This window comes from Taudactylus pleione, unplaced genomic scaffold (genome assembly GCF_031769625.1).
Source record: "Taudactylus pleione unplaced genomic scaffold, aTauple2 ptg000386l, whole genome shotgun sequence".
In the NCBI taxonomy this organism is placed as follows: domain Eukaryota; kingdom Metazoa; phylum Chordata; class Amphibia; order Anura; family Myobatrachidae; genus Taudactylus; species Taudactylus pleione.
The window spans coordinates 16,603,141-16,620,202 of record NW_028284787.1 but is presented as its reverse complement, the minus strand read 5'-3'; the positions used below and the strand labels follow the sequence as shown (position 1 = coordinate 16,620,202).

Here is a 17,062-nt window from a genome sequence, read left to right as displayed (position 1 = left end):
AGGCTGTATCATAACAAAATGTGGAAAAAGTGAAGCTTTGTGAATACTTTCCGGATGCACTGTATGTTTATTTACACTGTTGGAAACTAATTCTGGATTGTCTAATGTCTGTTCTAGCAGGTTCCAAGGTCCTTCACTTTACTGATAATGGCTGCCAAGTCTGTTGCATTTCCATTGCATATATAGCTCTATCTTCAAGAATATGCTAAGGTGGAAATATCAGTGCTAGTGTAATTTACATCTTTCATCAGTCTTGTGCATACAAAATGAAGTGTTCGTGTATTCTGTCAATGAGAAGTCTGATCTTGAGATCAATACAGATTTCGTTGTAATACTTTCCTTGTAGTAACTACTTGACGTGCCAGATTCTCTGTTCATTTCTTTTTAATATATGTGCCTCTTACCTTTTTAAGCACTTGTGATAAAATGTTCTTGAAATGTTTCAGGTTTGAGATACAGGTTGAGTCTCCCATATCCAAAATGCTTGGGACCAGGGGTATTTTGGATAACGGAATATTCCATATTTTGGAATATTTGCAAATCATAATAAAATATCTTGGGAATGGAACCCAAATATACACACAGAATGTATTTGTGTTATATACACCTTATACACACAGCATGCAGGTAATTTTATACAATATTTTCAATATTTTTGTGGCTCAAGCAAAGTTTTTGTACATACATGAAATTCATTCATGTTTCATATACACCTTATACACAAAGCCCGAAGGTCATTTTATACTTCATTTTTAATAATTTTGTGCCTTGTGTACATTGAACCATCAAAAATCAAAGGTTTCATTACCTCAGTCATGCCAAAATTATTCCGTATTTCGGAATATTCCATATTTCGGAATATTTGGATATGGGAGACTCAACCTGTATATACATTTTAAATAATTGCATTGAAAGCAAAGATAGTACCTACTGATTTGTATAGCCTTGGGTGGTTACTTGTTGAGGTAGAGTTTCAGCCTTAACACATTAATCTGTTAAGACACCTCTTCAAAGAGAACAATATATATTTTGCACTACTATGGAAATAATGTAATTGGCTGTTAAACAAAGCATGCTGTTAATCTGTGCTTCTTTTGATCATATTTTCTAAGTGCAAATACATTTGTACACATCCCTAATAACATGATCAGATACTGGTACCACAGACAGTAACTCTGTGCTGGCTAGTATGAAGGACAGACTAGTGCTGATTTATTGTTTATGTACCTTTATTTTGGTAATGCATGCAAACAGGGAATAGCTCTACTAAAAAAATCTAAATATTCTGCCAATTTAATTATGTGAGAGTTCTGGAGTTTAATGCTGCCCGTCCATTACACGATGCGGGGGACGAAGGCACGATTACGACGCCGTCGTCTCCCGCGGGGTGAAGTGCATACACTGAACATTCAGACGTTCAGTGTATGCAGATCAATCATCCCCGAACATGGCAACCTGACGACGGTCGTCAGGTTGACCGTCATGTTCTGGCGATGATTGATGTTAAAAACTACCAGCTGGCGCGCGCATCGCTAGTCGTTTTTAACCTTTTACTGCCGGATATGCGGGCGATTCCCAAGCGATGGAGCGATTACGACCGTCGTTATCGCTCCATCGCTAGGTATAATCGCCTAGTGGATGGGCAGCTTAAGCTTAACAATTTAGCAGACTGAAAAATAGTGAAAACCTCAAACAATATTTGAATATTTCGAATTTGGTATTAGCAAAATGTTTTTTATAAAGAAAAAAAAACATTCTGGTTCTTCTTTCTACATCAGGGTTTTACTAGATCAGAACCTCTATATACCCCTGCCTGTACCTTATAGAATCCTTCCTATAAACCTCTAAGGATGACGCTAATTTGCGTACGCATTCATACAGTAAATAAAGACTTAGACCTGGAATCTGTGGTTCCAAAGCACAAGTGTTATTCAAGTAAAAGTTCAGACAGTTACACGCAATTGATCCAGACACAATTTAGGCACAAAAGGAATTATACAGACCCAAGTACAGTATACATACGCAGCGCTTCCGGACCCGAAGATAGGCATCATCAAGAGACCCCTCGTCATTCAGGACGAAGACTGAGAACCCAGCGTTTGAGCACACATATTTATACCCCCCCAGAATAAACAGGACAATAGAGAAGTTTGTTATTGATGTCATTGGTTCCCAGGGGAGAAGCATCTGTTACAGGGCATTTAACAGGCTGGTTCAAATAGACTCTCCCTGCCTCTAACAGCTGGGGACCCCATGTAACCCCAGATGTTTGGGACCATGGCCGGATTCAAGTGGGGCAGCGGGGTCCCGCGGTGGGTCCCTGCTGAAACATGGTCCAGAGTCCCCAGGCAGGGGTCTCCCTGTGGACTGGCTGCAGCGTGGAGCCAGGTAACAAACCTGCGCTTCCTCTACCTCCCTGGGACAGCGGACCGCAGCTGCGGTGTCCCAGGGGTTAATTGCATGCCAGGGGAGCGCGCCTTCCCTGTACACAGCCGGCGCCTCCCCCGCTGCACACAGCCTCTCTGCACCTGCCGATTGGCCCTGTGGCAGTGCTCCTCCCCCAGGCCGGCCTCCTCTTTGCTCCTCGGTGGCCATCTTTACAGAAAGCTTGGTGAATGCTGCTGGATGCTGCTGATCGGTGGCATCGTGGTCTGGGTCCCCCGGCATACCTCTCCTCAGTTGGAACAGGTCTGTGTATGCAGCGCTGTGTCCTACCAGATTCTGTGTAGTTGAGGATCAGCGCTGATAGTGCAGCGATTAATTTCTTTGCATCGTATGTGACTGCTGCTAGCGTCTGCTGCCTGTACTTTCACTTTCTACTGTCAGCCTTTTCACTGTCCCTGCTCTTCTTCTGCTAAAGCCCTTGCGGTGCGGTGATTGCAGGGCGGTTCTCCCACTATACTAACGAGTATCAGTGAGAGGGATCACATACTTGCCATCATGTCTGAGAGTGATTTTCCTCTGTAGCTTCTGTGTACTACGTGCAAGGTACCTATAGCGGAGGGGATGGCTAGCGCGGAGGGGCTATGTCGGCAGTGCTTTTTATTGGCGCGACCAATTACTGTCACAGCTCCGGTACAGGAACCACCCTGGGCTTGTTTCGCCAAAGCGCTTACAACCCTAGTGGGCCAGTTAGCTCCGCAACCTGCGTTCTCTCAGATGGGATTGTCCCAGCAGCCAGTGGTGTCGTCACCCATGCAGGGGTTCCCGAGACAACTGATGGTACCCCACAGTCTCCCTTTTTCCCCTCCTCCGGTCTCTCAGGAGCCTGCATTGTTTAATTCACTGACAAGTTCTGTACAGCATTTGTCGGACGTGTTACAAGGGGAGTCTGTGGTGCGGCCTCACAAGCGGCCGGTGGCGTCTCTGTCTGCTCCTTATGAGGATGACGACGGGACGTCTGATGATGGGGAGATTCTGGATCTTTCTGACCAAGAATCTCTCCGTACTAAAGAGTCGGACGCTAAATCTAAGGTTTATATTGCTGGCCTTATTCGTGCAGTCTGCACAGCTTTAGTTATTGAGGATGAGGATCCTCCGGTGTCAAAATCCAAATATGCCTTTTTCAAGGATATTAAGGGTGACGCTACAGTGTTTCCTCTTTCGGGTCAGTTGGTAGACCATTTCGAGGAGGCGTGGAAACATCCTGGCAAACGGTATCAGCCTCAAAGATGTTTAGTGGTGGCTTATCCGTTTGCGGACAATTATTTCTCTAAGTGGGAATCCTCTCCTCAGGTGGATTCTCATGTGACACGCCTAGTCCGAAGTGCCACATTGCCTATGCCCTCCATGTCCTCCTTGAAGGATGCTACGGACCGTAAGGTGGAGATCTGCCTAAAGTCCATTTATTCCCTCGCGTGGGGGGCATCCAGACCGGCTATGGCCGTATGTTGGGTAGCAGAGCTATGGAGCGCTGGGCCGATAGTTTGGAGGCGTCTTTGGATTCCGACTGTTCGACTGAACAGTCCAAGTTGATAGGCAACCTCCGGGATTCGGCCACTTACATCAATGAAGCGGCCTTGGATATTAGTACTCTCACTTCTCGCATTTCCTCGGCAGCTGTGGCTGCTCGTTGCACCTTATGGTTGCGATCCTGGAAGGCGGACGCCGATTCCAAAAAGGGATTGGAAGCTTTGCCATTTAATGGAGAAGTCCTCTTTGGTCCAGATCTGGACAAAATTGTGGCCACGCTGGCGGCAGCCAAGTCTGCATGTCCCCCGTCTGCTGCGGTCCCTTCCAGTTCGGGTACTTCGTCCTTTCGGCCTTATAGGGCCCAGGGTAGGCCTAAGGCTCAGTCCTTTCCCCGACAGGCTGGGCCCAAGAAATCGGCCAAGCCCAGGAAACAGGCCTGGAGTACCAGACATCCGGCCCCTAAGTCTGATGACAAGCCTGCGGCCTGACGGTCTGGGCCTCCCTTTGGGGGATCCCAAAGTGGCAGGCCGCCTGCTGCAGTTAGCCCAGTATTGGTCGGCAACTACGACAGACACTTGGGTTCACGAGGTTGTTTCTCACGGGTGTGCCCTCTCCTTTCGGCACAGGCCCCCATCCCGATTCTTCACCACTGGTCTTCCCTTAGACCAGACCAAAGCCCTGGAACTGTGGAAGGCTTTGCACACTATGCTCCAGGCTGGAGTTATAGTGCCTGTTCCATTCTCCCAGAGGGGCCAGGGTTTCTATTTCAATCTCTTTTTGGTGCAGAAACCCAATGGGTCGTACCGTCCGATTCTCAACCTCAAGGCCCTCAACAAGTCCTTGCGGGTACTGTGGTTTTGGATGGAGACCCTACGGTCCATCATTCTGGCGCTGGAACCTGGGGATTACATGTTGTCGTTGGACATAAAGGACGCTTACCTGCATGTCCCTATTCTTTTGCGTCACCAACAGTTCCTCAGGTTTGCAATCCGCTGCGATCACTTTCAATTCCGGGCGTTACCTTTTGGCCTGGCGACAGCACCACGTGTATTCACCAAGGTCATGGCGGCGTCCCTGCGGCTGCAGGGAGTCCGCATGTTGCTGTACCTAGACGACCTTTTGTTGGTAGCAGGGTCTCCTGAGCTCCTTCTACACCATTTGGATCTGATGACTGCAGTACTGCAACGGCACAGCTGGTTGATAAACTGGCAGAAGTCCACCCTGATCCCGTCTCAGAGGATTCTGCACATCAGAGCCTTATTGGACTCCAGTAAGCAGAGGATCTTTGTGACGGGGGAAAAGATCTCTGCCTTGCAGTTGAGGGTGCGCAGTTGTCTGCAGAGTCGCCGTGTGTCTCTTCACTCGGCAATGAGGTTACTGGGCTCCATGGTGTCAGTATTCGACATGGTGGAATATGCCCAGTTTCTCTCCAGAACTCTGCAGCAATTGATCCTGTCCAAATGGAATGGACTGCCTCAGAGTCTCAAATCCCAGACGATGGTGCTCACTCCAGAGGTTCGCCTGTCCCTTGCCTGGTGGTTGCAGATGACCCATCTCAACAAGGGTCGTCTGTTTTGGGTGGCGAACTGGGTCCTATTGACAACGGACGCCAGCCTTCGGGGCTGGGGAGCGGTCACGGGTCCACACTTGTTCCAGGGCAGATGGACTCAGGCGGAAAAGGAGCTTCCAATAAACATCTTGGAACTCCGCGCCGTTTTCAATGCTCTCCAGCAGGCACATCGGGTTCTCCAGGGTCATCCCGTGCAGGTACAGTCTGACAACGCCACCACCGTGGCCTACATAAATCGGCAAGGAGAAACCTGAAGTCGGACGGCACTTGTAGAGGTGTCCCACATCCTGGTATGGGCGGAGCGCAATCTCCCGGCTATATCAGCAGTATTCATCCCGGGAGTCCTCAACTGGGATGCGGACTTTCTCAGTCGCCAGGACGTTCATCCAGGGGGGAGTGGTCTCTGCACCAGGACGCCTTTCAGCTTCTGGTGGACAGGTGGGGTCTTCCAGAGATCGACCTCATGGCGTCACGGCACAACAACAAATTGCCGGTGTACGGGTCTCTCACAAGAGACGAAAAGGCGTCTCTGGTGGATGCTCTGTCCGTCCAGTGGACGTTCCAATTTGCTTATCTCTTTCCTCTGTTTTCCCTTCTTCCACGGGTAATCTGGAAATTCAAACAGGAAAGAGGGATGCTCCTGTTGATGGCTCCCGCGTGGCCCAGACGGCACTGGTTCTCAGACCTTCAGGGTCTGTCCGTGGACATTCCTCTGTGGTTGCCGCTATGACCGGACTTACTGTCACAGGGTCCTTGTCTTCACACGGACCTGACTCGGCTGTCTTTGACGGCGTGGTTAAGGTCCAGGGGGTTTTCCAGCTCTGTAGTATGAACTATGCTAAGAGCTCGGAAACAGTTTTTTGCAAGAATATACCATCATGTGTGGCATACGTTCTTCCAGTGGTGTCGACCGAGAGGTTATGCACCTCGGGAGTTCCGTCTGTCTAGAGTGTTAGCCTTCCGACAGGCGGGACTAGACCATGGGCTTCGCCTTGCTTCTTTGAAGGTGCAGGTATCTGCCCTGTCTGTCTGGTTCCATCGTAGGATTGCTACAATCCCTGATGTGTGCACCTTTATGCAAGGTGTTCTTCAAATTCAGCCGCCATTTTTTCCACCGGTGGCGCCTTCGGATTTAGCTGTGGTCCTGAGGGCTCTCCAGGGACCGCAGTTTGAACCACTGGGCTCAGTGGATCTTAAATGGCTGACGGCTAAAACAATTTTCCTTCTGGCCATCGCTTCGGCCAGACGTGTTTCTGACTTAGGGGCTCTCTCCTGTAGACTCCCTTTCCTGATTTTTCATGGGAACAGGGCAGTGCTGCGCACTCGTCCTGATTTTCACGTTTTCATGTTAACGAGGAAATCGTTGTACCGGCTTTTAACTCACCTGACCTTTCAGTGGGTGAGGCCACTTTGGACGTTGTGCGGGCCTTCAGGATTTATGTTGACCGCACTTCTTTGTTTAGGAAGTCGGACGCCTTGTTTGTCCTCTATGGCTTCCATAAAAAGGGTTGGCCTGCTTCAAAGCAAACTTTGGCAGGTTTGATCCATATGGCAATTTCAGAAGCTTATCTTCATGAAGGCATGCCGGTTTCATCCTCTTTGAGGGCTCATTCCACTAGGTCTGTGGGTCCTTCGTGGGCAGCTCGATGTGGTGCCTCGGCAGTCCAGATCTGCAAGGCGGCCACGTGTCCCTCTTTCCATACCTGTGAGGTATTACGCGTTTGACACCTTTGCCTCTCAGGATGCTTCCTTCGGGCGGCAGATTCTCCTTTCAGCACAGGAGCGTCCCCACCCTTGAAGGATACTGCTTTGGGACATCCCCAAGGTATCCTGTGGATACCCTATGGACCCTGATGTAGAAAATATGAGATATGGTAAGAACTTACCCTTGTTATCTCTATTTCTACGAAGTCCATAGGGTTCCACAGGACTCCCGCCCTGTCGTACCTGTGCTGCAGATGGGCTTTACTCTGGTCACCATTTTTTCCGTCTCCTTCTGGTGAGAATGTGATTCTTGTGTGTGTCCAGATCTTTTTTTCTCTCTCTTCCTTCTCCTCCGGCCTATGGCTTGGTACGTAACTGAGATGCCTTGGTTCGGGGGCGGGATATAGGAGAGGGACCCTAGTGCATCCTGGGATGCTGAAAACTTAACTCTATGGTGCCCGATGCCTGACGTCATCACCTATACCCCGAGGTATCCTGTGGAACCCTATGGACTTCGTAGAAATAGAGATAACAGGTAAGTTCTTGCCATATGTCATATTATTATGCTGTGACTACAGGCATGGCGCCGTGACTTCTTGAAAAAAGCTTAAATGGAATGCCCCTGGTATTATTCCACATTCTTGTTTCTTGTAGTCTTCATTTGAGTGAGCTGAATCAATAAAATTCACACACAACAGAGAAATAGGGTGGGTGGATGAACCAGATCAGGGGTGTATCTATAATGGGTACCCACACCGCACACCCTGCACCCATACTTTTTAATACTTACCTCTCAAGTCCCACGTCGCCTGGAGAGGCGCTGCACAGAGCGCCTGGAAAACAGCCGCCATGGCCATTTTCCCGGTGTTCTGTGCATGTGCAGTAGGGAAATTACCGGGAAAATGGTTGCCGCGCCTGCCCAGAGTCTACTGCACATGCACAGAACACCGGGAAAATGGCGTGGCAACCATTTTCCCGGTGTTCTATGCATGCGCTGTAGACTCTGGGCACAGACTAGTGCTTGGGGTCTACTGAGCCTGTCAGTGCACTGCGGCCACCGGAGAGAGAGGAGGGGGTCCCGGACGGTCGGTGAACACGGGCACCCTCCTCTCTAAATACGCCCCTGACCAGATCAGAGATATTAAATCTGCTAAGCATAAGCGAAGACTCCACAAACTCCTTCCCTAACAATCCTATAGGACAGTAGAAAACCACTACTAATATTCTCAATCTTATTGGGTAAACAACTCCAACACATTAAAGAGACAATACACAGAGAAACACCTCATGGTTTAATCTCCTTCATGTTTATTTCAATTCAAAACCTTCAGTCCTACTGAGATGAGTAGAAGGAAAAAAGACTAATGCTGGGTACACACTGGCTAACATATCAGCCATTCAATTGAATGGTCCATATATTGTGTGTGTGTGTGTCAGCCAGTGTGTACAGATGAATATACACAAAAAAGAAATATAATTGCACAACTCCAAATTAACTGATTATATATAAATAAATTAGGGATGTGCAGGCTCGGATTTACTCGGTTCTTATCGCCACTTTACCGCAAATTCGGATTTATTATATTGGCTATCCAAAACACATGATAGGCGATAGCCAATAAAATGCCGTTTCAAGATCCGAGTAAAACCGAACCCGCTCACCCCTAAAATAAATACATTCTGCAGTAAATAGAGGTTTTCGGCATAATCTTGGCCAATGTTATGGGCCCACTCACCACATCCGGGTAACCTCTGTAGGGTAGGTCCCTAACATACTTGGGTTCAAGTCCAGAGTGCAGGACACCCCCCAAACTAGCCCAGCTAAGCCACCCCAAGGCACCGCTCTAATAAGAAAAGTGAAGTGTAAAGGAGCCGCAGCTGGATATAAAGAATAAAAAAGTGAAATACATATATAAAAAACAGACATTGAAGCATTAAAATGAGTTATAAAGGAAAAATATTTTATAATGTGGTGCCCTGAAGCAGATCAACCAAAGCAATCCAGGGGGACCCACGCCCCAAAAATGAACCAAAGCTGCACTACACAGTCTAATATTTGCAGGACTTACCTATATTGTGCCTCTGACTGGTGTGCATGTAACTATGCCAGACTCCATGCTCTAAACCAATGTGGCAGAGGTGCTAGTCTGAGTAGAAAGTGTCTCAAGCTTTCAGGTGGCCATCTTTGGAAGAAGCATGGTGAGCGCTGCTGGACGCTGATGAACAGTGGCATCGCGGTCTGGGTCCCCCTGCATACCTCTCCTCCGTTGGATTAAGGTCTGTGTATGCAGCGCAGTGTCCTACCAGGCTCTGAGTCTGTGTAGTTGAGGATCAGCGCTGATAGTGCAGGAATTGATTTCTTTGCATTGGATGTAACCTATGCTAGCGTCTGCTGCCTGTACTTTCATTTTCTATCTGTCAGCATTTAACTGTCCCTGTTCTTTCTGCTAAAGCCCTTGCGGTGCAGTGCTTGCAGGGTGGTCTCACACTATACTAACGAGTATCAGTGAGAGGGGTCACATACTTAACATTATGTCTGAAAGTGATTTTCCTCTCCAGCTTTTATGTACTACATGCAAGGTACCTATAGCGGAGGGGGACGGTAGTGCAGAGGGACATGTCGACAGTGTTATTCGTTGACGCGACCGATTACGGTCACTGCTCCGGTACAGGAGCCGCCCTGGGCTTGTTTTGCAAAAGCGCTTACAACCCTCGTGGGCCAGTTAGCTCCACAGCCTGCCTTCACTCAGATGGGTTTGTCCCAGCAGTCAGTGGTGTCGTCACCCATGCAGGGTTTCCCAAGACAATTGATGGTACCCCGCAGTCTCCCTGTTTCCCCTCCTCAGGTCTCTCATGAGCCTGCGTGGGTTAATTCATTAACAAGCTCTGTACAGCAGTTGTCAGAAGTGTTGCAAGGGGAGTCTGTGATGCGGCCTCACAAGCGGCCGGTGGCGTCTGTCTGCTCCTTTATGAGGATGATGACAGGACGTCCGACGATGGGGAGATTCTGGATCTTTCTGACCAGGAACCTCCCCGTCCTAAAGAGTCGAACGCTAAGTCTAAGGTGTATATACCTGGCCTTATTCGTGCAGTCCGTACTGCTTTAGTTATTGAGGATGAGGAGCCTCCAGTATCAAAGTCCAAATACGCCTTTTTCAAGGATGTTAAAGGAGATACCACAGTGTTTCCTCTCTCTGGGAAATTAGTTGACCATCTAGAGGAAGCGTGGAAACAGCCAGGCAAACAATATCAGCCTCAAAGGCGTTTAGTAGTGGCGTATCCGTTTGCGGACAATTATTTTGCCAAGTGGGAGTCCCCTCCACAGGTGGATTCTCATGTGACACGCCTTGTCCGTAGTGCCACATTGCCCATGCCATCCATGTCCTCCCTTAAGGATGCTACGGACCGCAAGGTGGAGATCTGCCTGAAGTCCGTCTATTTCCTTGCGGGGGGGGGGCAGCGCGGCCAGCTGTGGCCATTTGCTGGGTTGCCAGGGCTATGGAGCGCTGGGCTGATACGTTGGAGGCGTCCTTCGATTCCGACTGTTCGGCTGAGCAGACTGAGTTGATCGGTAATCTCCGGGATTCGGCCACTTATATCAACGAAGCGGCCTTGGATATTAGTACCCTGGCGTCTCGAATTTCTTCGGCAGCTGTAGCTGCTCGTCGCACATTGTGGTTGCGATCTTGGAAGGCGTACGCGGATTCCAAAAAGGGTTTGGAAGCGTTGCCTTTTAACGGAGAAGTTCAATGTCTACCAATATATGTTGACCAAATCAATAATATAGTAAATTTGTCGTACCCCTATAAAGATAAGGTTTTGTATACTTTTGTGAAAGTTGCTAAAGTTAAGTCATAGGATTTTTCCTACGAAAATGAAGCATGAAAAAATGTGCGGCCACATAAGGTGAAATACAGCACAGACCTTTCAGTAAAATGGACAAATTCTGTAGGGACCTGTAACTTTGACACAAACATTTTTACAACTTTTTTTGGAGGCAGAAAAGAACAAATATTCCAACTTTCATCAAGACCTTGAAGTAGACTAAGTGGATAAGCAAGCAGGAAGTGTTCAGGAAGTATTAGCGTGTGTCAGGGTTTGCTGATATCATTCCAGACTTCCTTACCACTGACAAAACAAATAAGTGTCCTGTATGGTAATCTGTTATTGTATCGTAACACTTGGCATTGTTTGTTTCCATGAGATTTCTTTTTGACAACTACTTTAACAAAATAAATTAAAAAAACAAACAAACCCATAACAACTTTTTAAGATATTGTTCATTGGTTTTTACCTGACACACTTTCAATAATTTTGTAATTTAATTTGTACAGTGTGAAAGTACATCATTGTAAACGGTCATAAGCAAAATCCTCAACAAATGCCATGTTACAGTTAATATGATCTTTAACATCCATATATACTGTAGTCTAATTTATAAATGCCTTTGTTTATCCAGTGTATTAAAGTTGACTAGTTTAGAGTTTCTCTGTATTGTTTACACACTTGGCAAGCTACTGTTTGCAAAAATAAAAGTTGGACTAACCAGTAATTTTAACTTTACTATTGTGTATAGTTGTTTCCAGGCTTATTGAACCATGGAATCTCTGACAGCATTTTCCTTGACCAGTGGTGGGCTACATCAAGCAGCCTTACAACGTTCACTTGTCAGAACTAATGAATACAAGCTGAAATTCTTTTTTACGAAGACCTCTTTTATTACACATTTTGATATAACAGTCACAGTATGTAATTTTAATGCAAATCTGTGTACAGACGGTGTAATGGTTAGCATTACTGCGTCATAGCACTGAGGTCGTGGGTTCGAGTCACACCACGGCCCTAACTGTATGGAGTTTGTATATTCTTCCTGTGCTTGCGTGGGTTTCCTCCGGGTGCTCTGGTTTCCTCCCACACTCCAAAAATATACTGATAGGTTAATTGGCTCCCAACAAAATTACAACTCATGTGTATGTGTGTGTGAGCATGTGGTAGGGAACATACAGTAGATTGTAAGCTCCACTGTGTCAGGGACTGATGTGAATGGACAAATATTCTCTGTAAAGCGCTGCAGAATATGTGTGCGCTATGTAAGTAATGCTGGGCATACACTATACAATTGTCTGTCAGATATCTGTCCAATCTGGCTGGTTGGAATGAAAATCTGGTAATGTATGGCAGCAAATAACAATAGAAATTTGCTCCCAAACACTAGAAAATGGACCAGATTTTCCTTCCCACCAGACAGATTTGACAGATATCTGACAGATAATTGTAGAGTGTATGCCCAGCATAACTGGTAATAAATAATACTTGCTGTTTGTACTATGTGAACATATGCTATATGAAGTCTGAGGAGAACATTTGGGGCTAGGACATTAAATGGATGCTTCTCCCTGCTATCATTTTTTTTTTTCTTACATATATTTGTTACCCTTGAACCAAGATGGACAACCAGGGGCGCCGAGAGGGGGGGGAAGCGGGTACAGATTACCCGGGCCCGGACATGGCAGGGGGCCCAGGCCGCTCACAGCAAACGTTTTGTGTTTTTTTTTTTTTTTTTTTTACCCAACTTAGGGGTCTATTTACTAAGCAGTGTTAGGAGACAGAGTGAAAAGTGATAAGGTGCCAGCCAATCCGCTCCCAACTGTCATTTTTCAAACACAGGCCCTGACTCAGAGCCGGACGCTCTGACAGAGCGCTCGCTCTGAATCAGGGCCGTCCCTGCTCCTTTTTGGAGCGGCCTCCTGGCCGCTCGCATAGCTGTGGGTAACCACCCACAGCTATAGCGAGCGGCCAAAATGCGGTAGGGTCTCACTGCCGCAAGCCCTGGAGTGCTTTTGGCTCTATCAGAGCCAAAAGCACTCCCACTGACATCACTAGTGATGTCAGTGGGGCCGGCCCCAGACGGTAGGTGTTCACTTGGGAACGCCTCTGTCTGGGCAGCCACGCCCCCAGCACGCCCACCAAAGGGGGCGTGCTGTTAATCACCATCGACAGCACGACCCCTTTGGTGCGAGACCCGTAACGACAGCTTGGCCGTCGTTATTCGGGTCTCGCGCATGCGCACGACGGAGCCAGCTCCCTCGTGCGCATGTGCACTTGGGCAACATCGACACGCTTGCGAGCGCTCAGCGCTCGCGAGCAGTCTGAATTAGGCCCACAGCCTGTGAGATGACAGTTGGGAGCTGATTGGCTGGCACCTTAACACTTTTCACTCTGTCTCCTAACACTGCTTAGTAAATAGAGCCCTTACTCTTTTATTCTTATGCACTTCCCGGCGGGCGGTAGTTCGCGTGGCAAAGAAGGGGGGGGTTGGATGGTCACCGGCCACACTGTCTTTTGTGTCAGGTCAGGTGCCACTTATTTCATTGCAGCCGCTGCAGAGCGAATGTTCTCGCGAGATGATGACATCATCATCTCGCGAGGCTCAGTCTCACAGCAGGCACGGCTGGGCACCAGGCACCACTTCCAGGTTCTGGGGAGAGCAGTGGGCGGGGACTGGGAGAGAGGGGCAGAGACTGGGAGGGGCCGGGATAACAGAGAGGCAGTCTTGGTGCCTTGTTTGTTTGGCGCAGCAGACTGAGCAGAGAGCAGCAGATACAGTGAGTTTGAGAGGGAAGGGAAGAGCCGAGCACCACTGACTGCAGTAAGTCTGTGAGTTGGATGTCTATGAATCTGTGATGATACTATGGTGCTGCAAGTACCTGCTGCTGAAAGTCCTAAAATATCTATAAATTCTATACAATTTATAAAAATGCATCTATCACCAGTAGTGTATATTTGTTTTATAGCTATATATATATATATATATATATATATATATATATATATATATATATATATATATATATAGCTATATCTATCTAGTCATGTATGAAATATATATATATTGTGTGTATATATTGTGTGTGTGTGTGTGTGTGTGTATATATATATATAAATATATATATATATATATATATATATATTTATATAGGTGTGTTTAAATATATATCCATGTGTCTATATATAAATATATAGATATAGGTATATATATATATAGATATAGTTATATATAGATATAGTTATATCTATTTATATATATATATATATATATATATATATATATATATATATATATATATATTAGGGATGTGCAGGCTCGGTTCTACTCGGTTCCGTTCGGTTCTTTTTACCGGATCTTATTGGGTTTCAGCTGTCACGAGTTTTGGATAGCCAATAAGGTTCGGTAAAAAGAACCGAACGGAACCGAGTAGAACCGAGCCTGCACATCCCTAATATATATATATATATATATATATATATATATATATATATATATATATAGCACCTATCCTTGTGTATCAATGCCTATTTCCCTATAGATTGTAAGCTTGCAAGCAGGGCCCTCTTACCTCTGTCTGTCTGTTATTACCGTTTTGTTCGATCAATGTTTCCAATTGTAAAGCGCAACGGAATATGTTGCGCTATATAAGAAACTGTTAATAAATAAAATAAATATATATATACACGCTTACATAAATAGTTATGCAAGGTCCGGCATGCGCTGGTTTCAATAAAGCTGCTGCTAACTGGGTTCCCTCATGGTCGAGCTTATTTCCCCTTCATGCTAGGGACCTGGAAGTGATGTGAGTGAGGGCGGAAGTGCAGTTCCATGCACATTAAGGCCACCTAAAGAAAGTTGTCCCCTCGCGGGCTTGCTGCGATTTGGGCTCGGTGGCTCGCTACGCTTGCCACATGGTTATATTCCCCCTCTATGCCCACTTGGATGGTAGGGAATGATGCTGGACACTGGCTGATGATATCAGGGTCCTCTCTGTGAAGGGGGATGTACTGATGTAGACACTACCGTGCCCTCATACTGATTATTTAGACACGCCCCCAAAGAGGTGCAGCCCTGCCCCTAACATGCTGTGGCCACACCCCCTCCAGGGGGGACTTGGGAAGTGGCTGTACCGGGGCCCAGGATTTCTCTTGGCAGCCCTGTGGACAACAGCATAATATTTACATCCGAGAAAGACCCTTCATTTGTAGAATATAGTATCAATGCAGTAGAGTTTTACCAATACTTTATTTGATTTGTTTGTCTTTATTAATCACATACTCTATTATCTTGCTTGCAGGTGTAAAACAAAAGTATATCCTGACAGTTTACCAACAACAACTGTTGTGATAGTGTTTCACAATGAAGCCTGGACAACACTACTAAGGACAGTGCACAGTGTGATAAATCGGTCACCACGACATCTTCTTCAAGAGATTGTTCTCGTGGATGATGCCAGTGAAAGAGGTGTGTACTGTTCCACTTGAAAATAATTGTGAGAAAATTATTTGAATGCAGCATACATTAGAACATTGTTATATTCCTCTAACATGCAAGCTATTTGAGGGTATTTCAAAATAGCAGACTTGCTATACATATATAGTCATAGTAAACATATAATACTATTATTGATTCGTGATGGTGCTCTGCTACATGTTTATAAAAGCACTGGAAACAAGCGTAATGCTGAAGTCAATTAAGAGAAGTATTAAATACAGGTTGAGTCTCCCATATCCAAAATGCTTGGGACCAGGGGTATTTTGGATAACGGAATATTCCGTATTTTGGAATAATTGCATATCATAATGAAATATCTTGGGAATGGGACCCCAATATACACACAGAATGCATTTGTGTGTTATATACACCATATACACATAGCCTGCAGCTCATTTTATACAATATTTTCAATAATTTTGTGGCTCAAGCAAAGTTTGTGTACATACATGAAATAATTTAATGTTTCATTTACACCCTATACACACAGCCTGAAGGTAATTTCATACTATATTTTTAATAATTTATGCCTTTGTGTACATTGAACCATCAAAAATCAAAGGTTTTATTATCTATCATGCCAAAATTATTCCGTAATTCGGAATATTCCGTATTTCGGAATATTTGGATATGGGAGACTCAACCTGTACAGTCTTTGCAAATTGTGCAGGTTTAATAACTTCAATAGTACTTTGAGAGGTATAAATAATTAACTACAGATTTCTGTATATTAATGAATTATACATTTCTCCTTAGGGTAATGTCACTAGAGATTAAAACACTTTCTTTTTAAATGTCTTGTTAAAACACTGATACAGAATAATGAACAGAGACTAGTGATTTGGAAAGCATATAAATGTGACTTCTGATTATCTTTTATTTACTGCATATTTCTAATCATGATGATATTTCTATGATTTCTATGATTTGATTGAATTATGATTGAATTATGGTCTTCTAAAAATGGATATTTAATACTCAGTGGCCACTTTTTTAGGTACACTCTTCCAGTAGTATGCAGGAACCCCTTTGCTCACACAGCCGCCTAAAATGTTTGTTGCATGGAATCAGCAAAGTGCTTGAAACATTCCTTAAAGGTATAATTGCATAATGCAGTTACTGCAGATTTGTCAACCTACAGTATGTTGCAATTATCCTTTTCTATCACATCCCACCATATGGATTTTGTTCTGCTGACTTTGGAGGCTTATGTATTTATGGAAGTAGCTTGAGATGACGTGCTTAATGACATTGTGCCTTATTATGCTGGAAGTAGTTATTAGAAGGTACGTAGAACCTTGCCATTAAGGATTGTACTTGTTCTTCAACAATACACAGGTAGGCTGTGGCGTTGATTTTCAATTGGTATTAAGCATTTAAATGTTCTCCATACCATTCCACCACCTCCAGTCTGGACAGTTGTCACAAGGCTGGATGGATCTACTATTCATGTTGTCTTTGTCAAATTCTGACCCTACCGTCTACATGTTGCTACATAAAACAAAATTCATCAGGCTAGGCACACTCTTCAATCTTTATCTGTCCAGTTTTGT

The 17,062-nt window shown here is 45.6% G+C and overlaps 1 protein-coding gene across 1 annotated transcript in view; it reads left to right on the top strand.

The window, feature by feature from the left end:
- Positions 1-17,062, top strand: part of GALNT1 (polypeptide N-acetylgalactosaminyltransferase 1) — a 338,886-nt gene that overhangs the window by 176,490 nt on the left and 145,334 nt on the right. The window contains exon 4 of the mRNA XM_088445731.1: positions 15,313-15,479. Within this exon, the coding sequence (XP_088301857.1) occupies positions 15,313-15,479 (167 nt within the window). The remainder of the gene's footprint in view (positions 1-15,312; positions 15,480-17,062) is intronic.